This window comes from Saccopteryx leptura, chromosome 4 (assembly GCF_036850995.1).
Source record: "Saccopteryx leptura isolate mSacLep1 chromosome 4, mSacLep1_pri_phased_curated, whole genome shotgun sequence".
Lineage (NCBI taxonomy): Eukaryota > Metazoa > Chordata > Mammalia > Chiroptera > Emballonuridae > Saccopteryx > Saccopteryx leptura.
The window spans coordinates 62,230,792-62,247,934 of record NC_089506.1 but is presented as its reverse complement, the minus strand read 5'-3'; the positions used below and the strand labels follow the sequence as shown (position 1 = coordinate 62,247,934).

At 40.0% G+C, this 17,143-nt stretch overlaps 1 protein-coding gene across 3 annotated transcripts; it reads left to right on the top strand.

The window, feature by feature from the left end:
- The first annotated feature begins 5,393 nt into the window (after positions 1-5,393).
- SLITRK5 (SLIT and NTRK like family member 5) lies at positions 5,394-15,750 on the top strand. 3 transcript variants are annotated; one of them, XR_010751041.1, is made up of 4 exons: positions 5,394-6,192; positions 9,336-13,475; positions 15,199-15,343; positions 15,612-15,750. XR_010751041.1 is itself a non-coding variant. In XM_066380691.1 (2 exons), the coding sequence occupies exon 2, from the start codon at positions 9,344-9,346 to the stop codon at positions 12,215-12,217; it is 2,874 nt and encodes a 957-aa protein (XP_066236788.1). In that variant the 5' UTR covers positions 5,394-6,192; positions 9,336-9,343; the 3' UTR covers positions 12,218-13,536. The 3 variants fall into 3 exon arrangements, 1 of the variants encoding a protein (XP_066236788.1); XR_010751042.1 differs by lacking the exons at positions 15,199-15,343; positions 15,612-15,750 and having other exon boundaries at positions 9,336-12,283; positions 12,998-13,020; XM_066380691.1 differs by lacking the exons at positions 15,199-15,343; positions 15,612-15,750 and having other exon boundaries at positions 9,336-13,536.
- Positions 15,751-17,143: the final 1,393 nt, after the last annotated feature.

Below are 17,143 nucleotides of genomic sequence, written 5' to 3'. Positions count from 1 at the left end.
CATAGAATGTTCATCTCCAGATATATCATCTAGCAAATGCATGTTACAAAAATATTAAGTATATAATTTATGCAATAACAGTTTTTATATATTATAGCTCTCTTGTTTTGACTAAAGAACACAGATGATTAGTGAGAAAGTCAAAATATCCCTGATATCATCCAGCTACCCTGACATAAATCAAGTAATGATTTTATCTCAAACATAATAGGGTTTAATACAATATAGATTCTCAATACATATTGGTTTAATAAGTAAATTCTTAATAGATAAGTATTTCTTCTGTATACAGTTTTTAGAGCTTATTTTTCTCAATATTTATGGGTAACAAACACAATAAAATTCTCTTCTCAATAAGGAATGATAACGTAGGCCAGAAGAAAATCAACTCAAAGCAAGAAATAGGTCACTCTGCTAGATCAAGCGCTAGATAATGCAATAAGTTGTTTAAAATGAGCAAATTCAATTTTGGTTAGAGTGAAAAGGGAAGACTTTTCTGATTGAAGAAAAATTATGATAAATTCTCTAGAACAATAGACAAAAGTGGAAAGCTTGTTAAATGAAAGGCCAGTATAAGACAAAGTTTTGGAGTTAAGAGAAAGGCTGATTTATTTTGAGAGGTAAAAAGATTATGGGAATTTCCTATTGAATGAAGAATTCTAGCTGATTAGAGTTGAATGAATTAACAGTTTCTGGATTGGAAATAAAAAGCAACTCTTTTTGGAAAAAAAAGTTAACTATAGTATGGTAAACTTAATCATTCTTATATAAGTAATGGTTCCTCTGAAAATTTTGTGATAAAATTGTATTTTAAGATCATTATTTTTTTCAGAAAAAGCAGAAAGAATACAGAAAATACTGGTATACCATGAAGTCTCTTTGGACGTGCTTCTTAAATATGACTAAAACTTTGAAAAACCAAGGTAGATCCCAAGGGATGAACCATAGCTCTAACAAGAAGATACATAGGAAAGTTAATCTAGCCTTATGATAAAACTGCCTTTTTCCAGTAGAATGTGCATATTTCAATTTGAGAATAAGCCAGATGGCAGCAGCCTTTGTTGTAACAGGGCCTGATGAAAGTTTGTATGTTTAAAATGTCACAATTACACCCTCACTCATTTTCCTGCAGATAGCAGTAAAGATCTGCTGCTGACAATTTCAAGTATAATCACTTATGTTCTCTAGAGAATCATTTTGATCTTTCCCTTCACCCACAAGAATATCAAATAAAACTAATGGTGTTACTACACAGCATGATTCTGTATAGTCAAGATAATGGAAGCTAGCTTTTATTAATTAGTATTTCATTAATATAGGCAGCTAGAATTAAATGTCACTTATAAGAGGAGTAAAGAGAAACCATTTTCACAAACTAACACTCATATATTTAAAAACATGTTCAGTGTCTCCATTGCTAACAATGTGTCATAAAAATATAATAGTTTTGAGCACTGTGGGACAGAGATTAATTTCACCAAGTCATCTCCAACTCTCGATCATCTTTTATATCATTCTTCCAAGTAATATCTTTATTTTTCAAGTAGGTATTTTTCTTGATAATTTTTTACTGAAATGTGCATGTAGAATAAAATTTTGAAGTAGTAAAATATAAAATATAGGGTGAAAAATAAATCCCTATTCTACTCAAAACTCCCTAGTCTTCTACCAAGAGGTAAATACCATTGCTGAATTTGTGTATCTTTCCACAAAGGTTCCCTCTTCCCTCTTTCTCTCTCTCTCTCCATATATATATATATACATAATGTGTGTAGTTTATATATATATTAAATATGTATATATTATATATGTGTAAAATATGCTATATATACTATTAATAACAACAGAACTGTATTCTTAAATGCACTGTTATTAAAGGCAGAAGAGTAGCCCAAGGTAAAGTTACTATTCTTAACTATCTACAAGTGCAAACCACTGTTAGAATAAATATCTTTTTATATATTGGTTTGTGAATTATATTTTAGTACACCTGTAGACTACTTTCTGAAAATATAATTGTTCAAAAGCTATATGCATTTTAAGTTCTGGTAGATATTTCCAATTGGTTCTCCAAAGAGGATGTTTTAACACATAATTCTGGCAGAAAAATATTGGAGTGTATTTACAAGGAACTGCATGAAGCAAGAAAAAAATGTCTATTTTATGCACATCTTTCTCTTGTGCCTCTGAAAACATACTCTAAGCCTGTAAATAACTATGTCTATAAGACACATTTTGGATATAACAAACATCACTGTATTATATATTTGATTGTTGTGATTCTAAATGTACCAGACTGACCAAAAACATATGCTATATGATTTAATTTAGCAATTGCATAGAGAAACAATCATATATGATGATTCATGTTTTACCCCCCAGAAGAAAATTTTCTCCATTTAGGGGTATGTTATATATATAATTTCAATTTCAAAAACATCAAAAAGATAATTTAGTTCTGAAAAATTTGTCATTAATAAATATGGTTGTACAGCTTTCTTAGCTGTTACTATCACAAAAGTAACATAATCATAATAGAGTTCATTTTAGATAAATATGGACTTTAGCACTGAAATTTTATATTAGAAGAAATATCTAGAATCTTAGATATTTAAGAAATCCATTTAACATAAGAGCTCATAGAAAACTAAAACAATTATTTGAGGTAATAATAAATATGAATTCGGATATTTTCATTTCAAATGACAAGTAAGCTAATTAGGGTTTGAATTTAAATTTAAATTTAAGTCATGTTCATAGTTTGCACCAATTAGTGTCAGTATATTCTGCTTACAAAATTTAGGGGATGTTTTATCGCTTCATATTCATTTTGAAATATCCCCTAATTTTTGTGAGCAGTATATTGCCATATATAAAATGAATTTATGATGACAGTACATATAAACTGATTATAACATGCTCAGCTTTTCACAACCAACTCAAATAATGTTTAATTTAGTATTAATGACTTTCTGGAGAAATCTATTTTATCATTTTATCTTCTAGTTTCTAAATGTGTTTATATAATCATGTGCATTTATTTGAGTACTATATGAAAGCAAGTACGCATATCATATGACTGTACACTGTTTGGTATGGACTGAAACATAGATAATATTTGTTCTTTTGGTTAAGGTCTTGGCTCAAAATTAATCACTCTTACATGATTCATTTATTTCATTTGCAGGCAATAGTCAACATTCAAAGAAAATATGAGCCTGCAGAGTATTAAATGAGGCTTTTCTTTATTCCTATGTTTTCTCTCCCAAATTCTTCTGTAGTCTCTTTATGTCACAGTATTTTCTCTAAATTCACTATCCTGCAGAGCAGCTTATAGAGACACCTAGTGGAAAATCCTAATGGTGGTTTCTTAGGCCATCCTTAATATTAAGTTAATGGTAGAAAGTTGTCATCATTTATTTATTTGAACCACAAAAAGCAAACTGGAATATTTTCAATATCGGTGTTTTTAACAAAACTATAACCTAAATTAATTGCATACACATTTAACACTTCTTAATACAACAAAATTTATTTTAATAAGATAATGAACATTTAAAATAAAAGTAATGCAGAATTATATATTGAACTAAAATCTGATATTGAATTTTAATTGTGAATATATTGGTAAGTAATAAAATAATAAACTAAAGAAAAGTTCAGCCTGACCTGTGGTGGCGCAGTGGATAAAGCGTCAACCTGGAAATGCTGAGGTCGCCGGTTCAAAACCCTGGGCTTGCCTGGTCAAGGCACATATGGGAGTTGATGCTTCCAGCTCCTCCCCCCCTTCTCTCTCTCTCTCTGTCTGTCTCTCCCTCTCCTCTCTAAAATAAATAAATAAAAATTAAAAAAAAAAAAAAAAAAAAAAAAGAAAAGTTCAGTAACCTATTAAGGCAGTTTTTTCAAAAATTCTATAGATAACATAACAAATTATGTCTGTGATAAAACAATATACAGATGACAAAAGTTTATAACTGTAATTAAATGTAATTTTAAAATTATGACACTTTAGTGCTTTCATTTTGAAAATGTAAGACTGATTTTATATTGTAAAAAATAATTTTCTAAAATATGTCAATCATGTTTGAAGATAATGTAAAAAATAGAGTAACAAGCCTTTTTGTGAGTGAAGTTTAAGTTGTCGGTTTATAGAATGTACCTGTAACAAGTGACTATCATTCCTAAGCCAAATATTTCTAAATTTAACAGGAATTCTATGATAAGATTTTATTTGTATTATCTGATATTACAGGTTACGTCTTTTCTCTCTTGCACATGTTCTGAATTTAAATAAAATTTTTTACAACACAGTATGTATGGTTTCACTAAAAAATATTTGCAAAACAGTATCAGAAGAAATTTCAAGAAATATTGCAAAAACACAGGAGACTGCAATGTTCACCATCTCTAGAAAACTCCTTCTAATTCAATATACACAGAAGATGTAGGAAAATATGTTTGTGGCTGAATATATCAGAATCTACATTACTCGTATATTTAATCGGAATATCAAAACCACAATTTTATTCCAAATGTAACCAAGAAGACAGTATCACTCATATTTAAAATGATTCCAAAATATAGTACATAATTAATTCCAAAATAAAATGAATAGAAAATATTTAAGTGATAAAACTACCCAGTTATGAAAAGGAACAGACACCTGTGCACTCAGCCTGCATTGGGCCACTTATGATCAACTTTCTATTTTTTCTGTACAGTGGATAGACTGAAGATTTAATATTACAAACATTAGAAATACACAACTTATGGATATAAAGACCCCCTTTGGGGAGGGCAGATCTGATTTCACAGAAAGAGCCAGTAATACTTACTGTAGAGATGACTCTAGTGGAGTTTAGCAGGTGACTTCCACAAACTCTATCAACACTGCATTTATTTAGGGGGTTCCAGCTTTTTAGTACACAACAAATGTATTCAGAAATATTCTTTCCGAAAGACGTTCACATTCTTTTGTATCTCCCAGACACACCTATAAAAAGTAATTCTTTAATTAAAAAAAAATGCCCTTGTTTGCAGCTAGGATGAACCACTCCCTCTTTCAGGGTCCTTTACAGTATGTACGTGAGACAGCAGCAGGGGCTTTATTATGCTGAATGGCAGGGGGAAGGCAGGCAATCAGCACAGGGCTGGAATCAAGCTGTGCCTGACCACCAACAAGCTTGGCTCTGTCGGGGTTACTTCCATTCCTTCCTTTTTCAATACGAGGATTGCACAGACCCACGTTCGTGTTATGCACATGATCCAAGACTCCTCTGTCTCCCTGCAATGTGACATCGAAGGGGCTCCTATTTTGCCTCCCAAGCCTAGCCAGGGACGCCTTCGCCCTCGGCTGCCATCTATCGGCCAAGAAGCGACCGATACGCCCCGGACCCCCATCATGTCTGCTGCAGCTTGGCTCGTACCAGCCGCGCGACAATAAACAAGTGCACTGGACGGAGCCCTGTGCCGGCATCGGAGCAGATGTCTCAGAGATCTCTGCGAAGCTTTCCGCGCTGCCACCTCCACAGCGTCCGGGAGAAAAGACGCGACTTTCGCTGAGTTTTTTAGAGTCGCCAGGCTGCGGAGACACGCCACAGGCGTAGAACAACGCTGTTCCTGTCCCCCCAGACCCCGCAAAGGATGTCGGAAATAGAGAGTTCCAAATAATGACGGTCGTGGGCCGCGTCTGGGAAAAGGATAGCAGGAGCGCCGAAACCGCCAAGAGGATGCGGGAGCTGTACAAATACTAAGTAGGGGCCGCGGCGGCCGCAGGCTGGGCACCCGCAGAGCGGCGGCAGGATCCCAGCGCCGTGGCAGGATCCCAGCGCGGTGGTCGCCGCTGCGCAGGGGGTGGAGGACCGTGCAAAAGCCGCAGCCACCGAGGGAGCAGCTGAAAGGCCGGTGCCACCTTCGCTCGCCCCCTCACTACCATGTACAGTGTGCGCTGCAAGAAGAAGGCAGGCAATGCATGCACACCCCCGCGCCCCTCTCCCTCTGGCTTGTCCCCGGGCGTGCGCCACTGACCAGAGGGGAATGTGGTGAAGACACTTAGGAGGAGAGCCGAGGGGGGGGAGGGAAGGGCCGGCCGGCGGGAACCCAGGCCCGAGAGTACCGGGAACCAGAGGCGGCTGGAGGGGGCGGCGGCTGCTGCTGGCTTGGAGAAAGTTGTCCCTTGTGCAGATGGCAACTGTAAGTACCCGCCTGGGGTGTGGGGTGAAGGGTGCGGGGGACACCGCGATTGTGCTCTGGTGCGGGTGAGAGCAAGTGTACGAGTGAGCGTGAGTGTGAGCGAGTGCGAACGGTCGGCTGCGCCGGCCGTCACGTTGGCGGTGCCGGCGGTGCCAGGCAGCCTTCTCCGCGTCCTCCTCCTCCAACAGCTCCCTCCCCGCCCCGCCCGGCTCCCGTTCACAGCCCCTACCCGGAGGCGCCTCTACAGCGGGTCCTTCGCCGCCCCTCCCCCTCCCTTCTCAGCCCGCTGCTTGCGATCGCCCCCTCTACCTCCCCAACCGCCCTGCCCGCTCCGACTACTGCGGAGAGCGCCGGGGAGAGCCGTTTGGGGAGCCCCGGACCCGTGTTCGCCACCGCGGCGGCGGCCCCAGGTTAGCGACGTCCGGGCGCCTTTCCTCCAGCCGCGCGGACAGCACTTCTCGCTGCCTCCTCACCCTGCTAGGTCGTGAGAAACCCTGAGCGCACCCCGAAGAGGTATTTTTTAAAGGTGGCTACGATGAATGGGCCCTAAAGAAGTGACAAGGGGTAAGTCGGCCGTCTACTTTGCGAAAGAAGCTCCAGTGTGTGTGTGCGTGCGTGTGTGTGTGTGTGTGTGTGTGTACGCGCGCGCGCGCCTGTGTCTGTGAGTGTGTGTGTGTGTGTGTGTGCGCGCGCGCGCGCGTGTGCGCGCGTGTGTGTGGCGGCGGAGTGCCTTTCTTTTCCTCTCCTCCCTCCCCTCCTTCCTCCCCTTCCCCTTCCTTTGCTTTGGGGCGGTGTGGGGGAGGGGGAGACTCGCGTCCTGGAACTCCGGGTGCTTCTGCTTGGGCGGCTGTGGGAGCAGCTGTGCCTGGAGCCGCGGGTCGAGCCTGGGTGCTGGGCTCCAGCCCTCCCGGCCCCACGCTGCTTAATAAGGATGGTCCAAGGTCTAAATTCTTTGGAAAAAAGCAAATTGTTCCCCCGCTTTCCAAAAAAAAAAAAAAATACTGAGAATTTGAGAATGTGCAGCGCACCCGCGAATTTACATCGGAGGTGTGTTTTCGAGTCAGAATGTCAGCCTTCCCTGCTCATTCAACTTTATTTTCTTCAATTTTCGAGCTCCTTTGCTGGCAAGGAGGAAGGGAAAAGGAGTGGAGTGAGAGGAAGCTCTTCGACCCTGGCTAACCAGTTCTGAATTAAAGTTGTAGGCGCTCGAGTTGAATACCGGCTGGACACAATTTGCAATGGGCTGTCAGAAGGGGTGGGAGGTGAATGGGGGCGGGGAAGCACAGAAAGGGAGGGGGGGACCCAACCTGGGTTGATTGGCTGTGCAGATTTGATCCAGCGAAGAACCGAAATTTCAAGGTAAACATTTTGCTTTCATAGTCGGTGTTTCTGGCGCTTTTAAACCTGGAAGTGTTTGCCATTGTTTGGGGGAGTCGGGGATACTTGCGAGGTTTATACACTAGGATTCGGATTCGTCTCCACACGTCTGGGTGGCCAAACGTGAATGATTCGCAAGATAATTGCACGTGTGCCTGTGAATGCAGAGGCCAATAACACGGGCTGGATTCGCCTCGGGCATCCAGATCGAGGTCTCCAGGCTTGAACCCGTGACTGAGAAACGTGTTGGCTCAGTTCTGTGTTGCGATTCGACATCAGACTTCGGTTGTGGTGTGGCAAAGGAAAGGCTGACCAAAGAAAAGGCAGAACATTTTCACCAAATGTCCCTCCCTCCAACCAACACTACACGAACTCACACGCATTCGCACACTTGTTCCATATTTGTCCTTTCCCTTATGACTGCTGCTGTCGAGTCCAAGTAGGAAGTCGAAGGAACCCTTTAAAAGGACAAAAAGAGTACAGGGAAGAAAAGGAGGAGGAGATCAGATTGATTCCTTGGGGAGATGAAATTTGGAGATTAAAGCACTGACCTATGTCACTTGCTGTTCTCCCTCTCTACCACCTATCTTGCTTCGTAATCAGTCCAAGGGCCCTTTTCCCAAGGGGGGGGGGAAGAGGCGGGGGTAAAGAATTGAACATTAAATGTAATAAGCAACTCCAAAGATGGGGATGCTGGGGCGATGGTAGCTCAGTACAAATCTTGCTAATTCAGTAGGGTTAGGTTTGCATACCAGGGTAAACAGATGTGTAGCCCGAGGTAATGGGGACTTTGGCTACGGACCTTGGTTTACTTTTAGCTGATTCTGGGTAAGCAGTTGGAACGTCCTCTCTAAACTCCAGGTATCGAAAGGTGTACCGGATTTGCGGATGCCTTCGCAGAGCTCTTTGGAATCCATCGCGCAGAACTATTTCAGTGGCTTAAAGATGCGGTTTGGTGGCGTTGCTGACATGATCAATGAGGAGAAATGGACGCAGGGCGCTCTCTGAGAAGCACTGTTAAGTGGCACCGTGCATGCAATTAGGACGCTGATGTGCTTAATAGCGTGGTAGTGAAGTCCACCATCAAAGCGAACACTCCTTTTTCTCCACTCAAAGCCCCTGAAGACAATTGGTGATTAAAGAGCTTCTTCTGTGTCCTTTTGATGCTTTATCTTACATCCTTTATGCCTCTGAAAAGTATTCTTTAGGTTCCCACCTTGGCATTTGGAACGAGGGTTTAAAATAGCCCAAGTATTGTGGTTCCTTGAATTTCTGTGAAAATAGGAGACCTTCACCATGAACTGTTAACTGAAGAGATTCTGAAAGAAAGGCAGAGGGGCTGGGTGTAGCTGGGGTGGGAACTTTGTAAAATGCTGCTTTTTTTTTTTTTTTTTTTTTTTTGCTCTCAAATTAGAACCATGAAACTGAACTGACAGCCATTTTATGTATATTTATGAATTGGTTTTAAAAGGGGGGGTGGGGGAATGGGAAGAACACTAAAATGGGACTTTATCTAACTTGTCCTTATCTTGTAACGAGCTGCATTTCCTGCTGTACTCTTTAGGAAATGAAATCAACCTTTAAATCAAAATGAATATCAGATTTTAATAAAATCTGGAGCATGTCCATGTTGAGGGGAGAGTGTCATTCATAGCCCCTCCTACTGGATTTCAGAGAAATAGTATTAGGGGAAAAATACTTTTTTTACAGATCCCTTAAATTTTTGTCATATTCTGTTGTTTCCTTTTTCCCTTTCTCCCTTGCAGGAGGTAAAATGCACACTTGCTGCCCCCCAGTAACTTTGGAACAGGACCTTCACAGAAAAATGCATAGCTGGATGCTGCAGACTCTAGCATTTGCTCTAACATCTCTCGTCCTCTCGTGTGCAGAAACCATCGATTATTATGGGGAAATTTGTGACAATGCATGTCCTTGTGAGGAAAAGGACGGCATTTTAACTGTGAGCTGTGAAAACCGAGGGATCATCAGCCTCTCTGAAATTAGCCCTCCTCGTTTCCCAGTCTACCACCTCTTGTTGTCTGGAAACCTTTTGAACCGTCTTTATCCCAATGAGTTTGTCAATTATACTGGGGCTTCAATTCTGCATTTGGGTAGCAACGTTATCCAGGACATTGAGACCGGAGCTTTTCATGGTCTGCGTGGTTTAAGGAGGCTGCATTTGAACAATAATAAATTGGAACTTCTTCGTGATGATATATTCCTTGGCTTGGAGAGCCTGGAGTACCTACAGGTCGATTATAATTACATCAGTGTCATTGAACCCAATGCTTTTGGGAAACTGCATTTTTTGCAGGTGCTTATCCTCAATGACAATCTCTTGTCCAGTTTACCCAACAACCTCTTCCGTTTTGTGCCCTTAACGCACTTGGATCTGCGGGGAAACCGACTGAAACTTTTGCCCTATGTGGGGCTGTTGCAACACATGGATAAAGTTGTGGAGTTACAGCTGGAGGAAAACCCTTGGAATTGCTCCTGTGAACTGATCCCACTGAAGGATTGGTTGGACAGTATCTCCTACTCGGCCCTGGTGGGAGATGTGGTTTGTGAGACACCCTTCCGCTTACATGGCCGGGATTTAGACGAAGTGTCCAAGCAGGAACTTTGCCCGAGGAAACTTATTTCAGACTACGAGATGAGGCCGCAGACGCCTTTGAGTACCACGGGGTATTTACACACCACCCCGGCTTCGGTGAATTCTGTGGCCACTTCTTCCTCTGCTGTTTACAAACCCCCTTTGAAAACCCCTAAGGGGACCCGCCAACCCAACAAGCCCAGGGTGCGCCCCACCTCTAGACAGCCCTTCAAGGACTTGAGCTACAGTAATTCTGGCCCCAGCATCGCCTACCAGACCAAATCTCCCGTGCCTTTGGAGTGTCCCACCCAGTGCTATTGCAACCTGCAAATCTCTGATCTGGGCCTCAACGTCAACTGCCAGGAGCGAAAGATCGAGAGCATCGCAGAGCTGCAGCCCAAGCCCTACAACCCCAAGAAAATGTATCTGACAGAGAACTACATCGCGGTGGTGCGCAGGAGCGACTTCCTGGAGGCCACGGGGCTGGACCTTCTCCACTTGGGCAACAACCGCATCTCAATGATCCAGGACCACGCCTTTGGAGATCTCACCAACCTGAGGCGCCTCTATCTGAATGGCAACAGGATCGAAAAGCTGAGCCCAGAGTTGTTTTATGGCCTGCAGAGCCTGCAGTATCTCTTCCTCCAATATAACCTCATTCGCGAGATTCAGTCTGGGACTTTCGATCCGGTCCCCAACCTCCAGCTGCTATTCCTGAATAACAACCTCCTGCAGACGATGCCCTCAGGCGTCTTCTCCAGCCTGACACTCCTCAGGCTGAACCTGAGGAGTAACCACTTCACCTCCTTGCCGGTGAGTGGAGTTCTGGACCAGTTGAAGTCACTCATCCAAATCGACCTGCACGACAACCCTTGGGATTGTACCTGCGACGTGGTGGGCATGAAGCTGTGGGTCGAGCAGCTCAAAGTGGGTGTCTTGGTGGACGAAGTCATCTGCAAGGCGCCCAAGAATTTCGCCGAGACAGATATGCGCTCCATCAAGTCGGAACTGCTCTGCCCAGACTATTCCGACGTGGTCGTTTCCACGCCCACACCCTCCTCCGTCCAGGTCCCAGTGAGGACCAGCGCAGTGACCCCCACCGTGCGGTTGAACAGCACGGGGGCCCCCGCGGGCTTGGGCGCAGGCGGAGGCGCGTCCTCGGTGCCCTTGTCGGTGTTGATCCTCAGCCTGCTGCTGGTTTTCATCATGTCCGTCTTTGTGGCCGCTGGGCTCTTCGTGCTGGTTATGAAGCGCAGGAAGAAGAACCAGAGCGACCACACCAGCACAAACAATTCCGACGTGAGCTCCTTCAACATGCAGTACAGCGTGTACAGCGGCGGGGGCGGTGCGGGCGGCCACCCGCACGCGCACGTGCACCACCGCGGGCCCTCGCTGCCCAAGGTGAAGACGCCCGCGGGCCACGTCTACGAGTACATCCCCCACCCGCTGGGCCACATGTGCAAAAATCCCATCTACCGCTCTCGAGAGGGCAACTCCGTGGAGGATTACAAAGACCTGCACGAGCTCAAGGTCACCTACAGCAGCAACCACCACCTGCAGCAGCCGCCGCCGCCGCCGCCGCCGCCGCAGCCCCAGCAGCAGCCCCCGCCGCAGCTGCAGCTGCCGCCCGCGGACGACGAAAGGCGGGAAGGCCACCACTTGAGGAGCCCCGCCTATAGCGTCAGCACCATCGAGCCCCGGGAGGACCTGTTGTCGCCGGTGCAGGATGCCGACCGTTTTTACAGGGGCATCTTAGAACCAGACAAACACTGCGCTACCACCCCCGCGGGCAGTAGCCTCCCGGAATACCCCAAGTTCCCGTGCAGCCCTGCTGCTTACACTTTCTCCCCCAACTATGACCTGAGACGCCCCCACCAGTATTTGCACCCGGGGGCAGGGGACAGCAGGCTGCGGGAACCGGTGCTTTACAGCCCCCCCAGTGCTGTCTTTGTAGAACCCAACCGGAACGAATATCTGGAGTTAAAAGCAAAACTAAACGTTGAGCCGGACTACCTCGAAGTGCTGGAAAAACAGACCACATTTAGCCAGTTCTAAAAGCAAAGAAAACTCCCTTGGAGCTTTTGCATTGAAAACAAACAAACAAGCAAGCCGACACACACGGTGAACACATTTGATTAATTGTGTTGTTTCAACGTTTAGAGTGAAGTGCCTTGGCACGAGATTCTCAGCTTCGGCGGAAGATACTGAAAGGGTGTGCAATTTCCTTTTAATTTTACACGTGGGGAAACATTTGTGTAAACTGAGCACATCACTTTCTCTTGCGTGGGGGGGGGGGAGGAGAGTAGGGCTTTTCGGAAAGCAGTTTGCTGCGCGGATGAGTTGTTAAAGGTCGAAGTCTTTTTTTGTAGTAGTTGGAAGTACTAAGAATGGTGGAAGATGGCAGCGCATAGATTCTACTCTTTCTCTTTTGCTCCCTTCTCCCCTCCCCCTTTCTTACTCCCCTTTTAAGCCATGAGTGTGTCTAAATGGCTTTTCTGGAGAGATAAACATACCCCAACTTTAACGGAAAGTTCATTCTTTTCTGTTTCCTCTTTCTCATCCTCCCCTTCCTCTCTCTGCCTCCTTGCCTCCCTCCTAGCATTCTTTTTCTTTCTTTTACGAGGATGTTTGTATGCATTCTGGACATTTGAATTAAAAACAAGTGTTGTGATCATGAAAGGATCACCATAGATGTGGACAAATCATTAAAATTACAGAGCTATATGATCCATAACTGATTAGTCAAAATAACTTATTGATGAAATATACAAATATTTTATTGTAGCACCTATTTTTATATGCACACTTAACATTTCTCTTTCCTTCACTATTTAGCCTATGATTTTCACAGAGGTGTCACACTACATTAGGAGCTGCATTTCCAAAACTGCAGTGATATCAGTAAGGCATTTTAAACCATTAAAAATATGGAGAATTTAATGACAATTTTTTAAAGCCAATGCAACCCACACAATTGTATCTGTAATTTAAAATTAAAACTGATTGTATCCCAATGTACATAAAAAAAATTTAGGGCAATTAATTGGGCCATTTGGGTGAGAATCGGGTGCAAGTTTCTGGTTTTATTAGAGAAAATTTCAAAGTATTTTTATTAGTCAACCAAAATGATGTATATTGATTTGACTACTATTGTAGCCGATTTTTGGATTGTTTAACCAAACCCCATTGCATTTGTACAGATCCACGCGTACTGGCACCTCAGAAGACCAAATGATGGACTGTACAAATACCTATACAATGTCTTTATCCCTCTGGGCAGCAAGCAATGATGATAACTACAAACAGGATCTCTGTAAGATGGGGCTACTGTTGTTACAATCTTATATGTATCCCAGCACATGTAATTTTTTAAATAGTTTCTGAATAAACACTTGATAACTATGTCAAATATGAGGGATTGAAGTAATGATTACTTAAAGAGTAAAAGTTTTAGCTATCTGTGATTGACTGAATCTTCATTATTAACAATTTAGGACATAGTAGCTAACATATTCTTTACAGAAAAATATTTCAACTAATTATCAAACTTAAAAATATATAGACATGTAATTAAACCTTTAGTGGTTCATGGAATTATGTTTTTCTAAACATACTATTTAATGTGTTTATTAATGAAGTTTTGATTATATACTTCTTTTCCTTATTGAAGTATTCATCTAAAACATGGAGCATGGTAAGTAATATATTGTATAATCGTTTTTCTTCTAATATATACTTTCGTCATGTCAATATTATTTATTTAGTTTACAAATTTCCATAGTTACATATTCCTGTGTAAAATTACCTTCAACACTTATGATAGATACTTCATCTCAAATTGATCTATATCCTAAATGTTCAAAATATTGATGAGTATAAGGTGTTCATCTCTGGGTAAGATTTGCCAGTGAATTGAGATTAGTATAAGGGTAAGAAATATTTGAATTAATTTGAAACTTAAAGATCCATGTATTTCTTTGCTATTGGGGGTGGTCTTTCTGTAATCTCACCTGAAATGAGTACAATATCAGGGCTGTTCATGAACTTTATGTTTAAGTAATAGTCTCCATGGCATTTTGCCACAAAGAGGCAGCATTCACCCATGAGTAAATTGACAGTAACTGCTTCAATTCGGGTTGAACAGGTGGTAATAGTTTCCCTGAGGAATTATATATATATATATATATATATATATATATATATATATATATATATTAATGCTAAATCAGCCAAGTGAAGTAAACTATCCTCAATCTAGGCAGTATTTTTCCATCTAATTTTTTATTCAAAGAGAAAGGAACAAGATTAATAATGTCATGTGATACCATGAAAAATTAAAAATGTATCTCTACTTTTCATTTCCTTCCTCCATATTAGATACAGGATTAGAAAAGAAAAATAAATAGCATTTGTTTTTACAATTGGGGTTGTAATGAATTTCTCTTCAGGATGGGTGTTACTTTCCTTTTCAAAATGTCAAAATCATTTTCTCAATATTATTTTATGTAGATATGGTGGTGTTGTATAAATTATAAAATACAAAATGGAATCCTTCATGTAACTAGGTTTTCTTTCTTATTTGATGCATAAAAAGTAGGAGATAAGAATTACATGAAATTCAAGATGTAGCTTCCAAAGAAAGTCCATTGATGTATTTCAGAGATTCACAAAATATGTCAAACTAGCACTATAGCACTTAATTTTATTACATACACTCTCTTTAACTGGTTTTTGTATACCTTTACTATTCTTAAGGTGTCCAACACTTTTTTAAATCTCAAAATAACAATTATATGATTTGTGAAAACAGGTTACTTCTATTTTCTAAATGATATTTATCTCAACTGTATTGAGGATAAAAGTAAACATCATTTCTCTAATAAACTGGAAAGCTTTTAACATGTGGAATCATGAAACTTGGATAGAATTAATAATGAATTATCTTTTTCCTTATATATAATTTGCTTGCCGGCACAGAACATATACAATAGAACATAAATTATATGGTTTTGAATAATTGATTTTTGGTTTTTCAGGTTGTTCACTGAATAAATAATTACATTTGGTGTATCAGTGGAATATGATTGGATTAAGGGGCCCTGCATACCCTCTTTATAGAATTTTGGAGAACAACAATATGTAATGTTTCAGGCATCAATTAAAATTTGGATGCAAACTAAGGTTATTCTTTGTGCTTGTTCTATTTGTATGTTGCATAATCTCATACAAATATATTCCCAGATAGCTATTATAAAATCTTATTTTTATTATTATGTATAATTATAGTGCAATACTTAAATTAATTCAGAAAGTAAATATATCCGGTGTAAATGTGGATAATTTGTATGCTAATCGTCAAAATTATTTACAGTTTAATGATTGAAGTTATAAGTTAATCAATTTTAGCATAAATATCATACTTAGAACACATTCTTTTTTTTTTTTTTAGACAAGGTTATCACTTTAAATATGTGAAGTGGAAAATTTTGGTGAATGTCCTGGATATGCAAGTCAACTCCACTACTGTTTCCTCAATAGCAACAAGAAAATCAAACTAGTGTGTAATGCAAACATCCACATATAGTGTGGAAAAGGTTAGAATTTAAAATCTTTATCTAATGCACCAGTTTCTTGCTCTATATTATAAATTCTGTTCTTGTTATTAAGTTATGTTGTTAGAAAATAATTTGAGAGTGTAATCTTTCTATACTTTTTTTACTCTTTTTCCTTACATCTCTCCATTTCCTTATTCCTTCCTTCTTATTTTTTCTCTTCATTATTTTTCAGTAGGACTAGGAAAAGAGTGAAAATACTTTAGTCCTCATCTGAAATGCCAAAAACTAGTCACTTGATTTCAAGATCTCAATAAGTTGTTTCCAATGTCACACAACTCCACATTAAGGAAAATAAAGAAAACAACAAACATGCTTCTAATTTAATTTAGAAATATGCATTTGTACTTCTTAGATGGTTCCAAATTAAGGTATTTTCAAGGGTGGCAACACAACTAATTTTAAGAATAAATTTTACACTGAGAAAGAGGAACCAATAAAATAAACAAACTGATTCAAATGCTAGAACAAAGAATCATTTAATTAATTATTTCAAAGGAAATAAAAAGTTAAAGTGGTAAAACTATTACTAAATTTGCTATATAGCTTATGGATAACATTCCTTAAACTGAAGTTTTGTGCATTTTCTCAATACAAATATATGACAATAAAATTGAAGTAGTTGAATGACCATTAGTCATGTGCATAAAATAATTATCTAACATCTATATTCAAAGGAACCTTATTCAATTAATATTGTATCTGACAGCTGTACATTTTAGCATTAATTTAATTAAATGACTTTCTATATATACTTATATATATTTCCATCACTATATGTAGCATGAGTGTGGCATACAAAAATTATGTGTGTATTATCAAAGAGAACATTGCATACACAATTTTCTTCTAGCATTCTTTATATTTTGGTTTTTAGAATTATTTTTAATTGTACTTTCATGTTCTATGGTTTAGGCATGTTAGACTGGGGTAAAGAAAAGAATTCTATTCAGTGTAATGTTTGATTGTGACAATAATATAATACCATTTTTTTCCTTTTTTTATAGCAGACCATTTGGCTTACAAGTCAAAGGTCAAATATTTTTCATGAAAATTGTACTAGTATTACAAAATGAATAGCTTTATTACCCATTGTTTAAAAGAATAACATTTATTTTTAATTAAGGTTGAGTGATTTAAATGATTTCTTACTTAAAAAAACTTCTGAAGTTCAAAATAAATATTTCATAGAAAATTGATGTAATGCAAATATGAAATGATTTGACTTACTCATTTACCTACCTACTGTCAAAATAAAAATGGAATGATATACTGCATATTTTAAGTATATCAGATACATTTTTATTACCCATAGGAAATTGTTTTCATAGAAGAAAAGTAATATTTCTAGTGATATGAATGAAAGTCT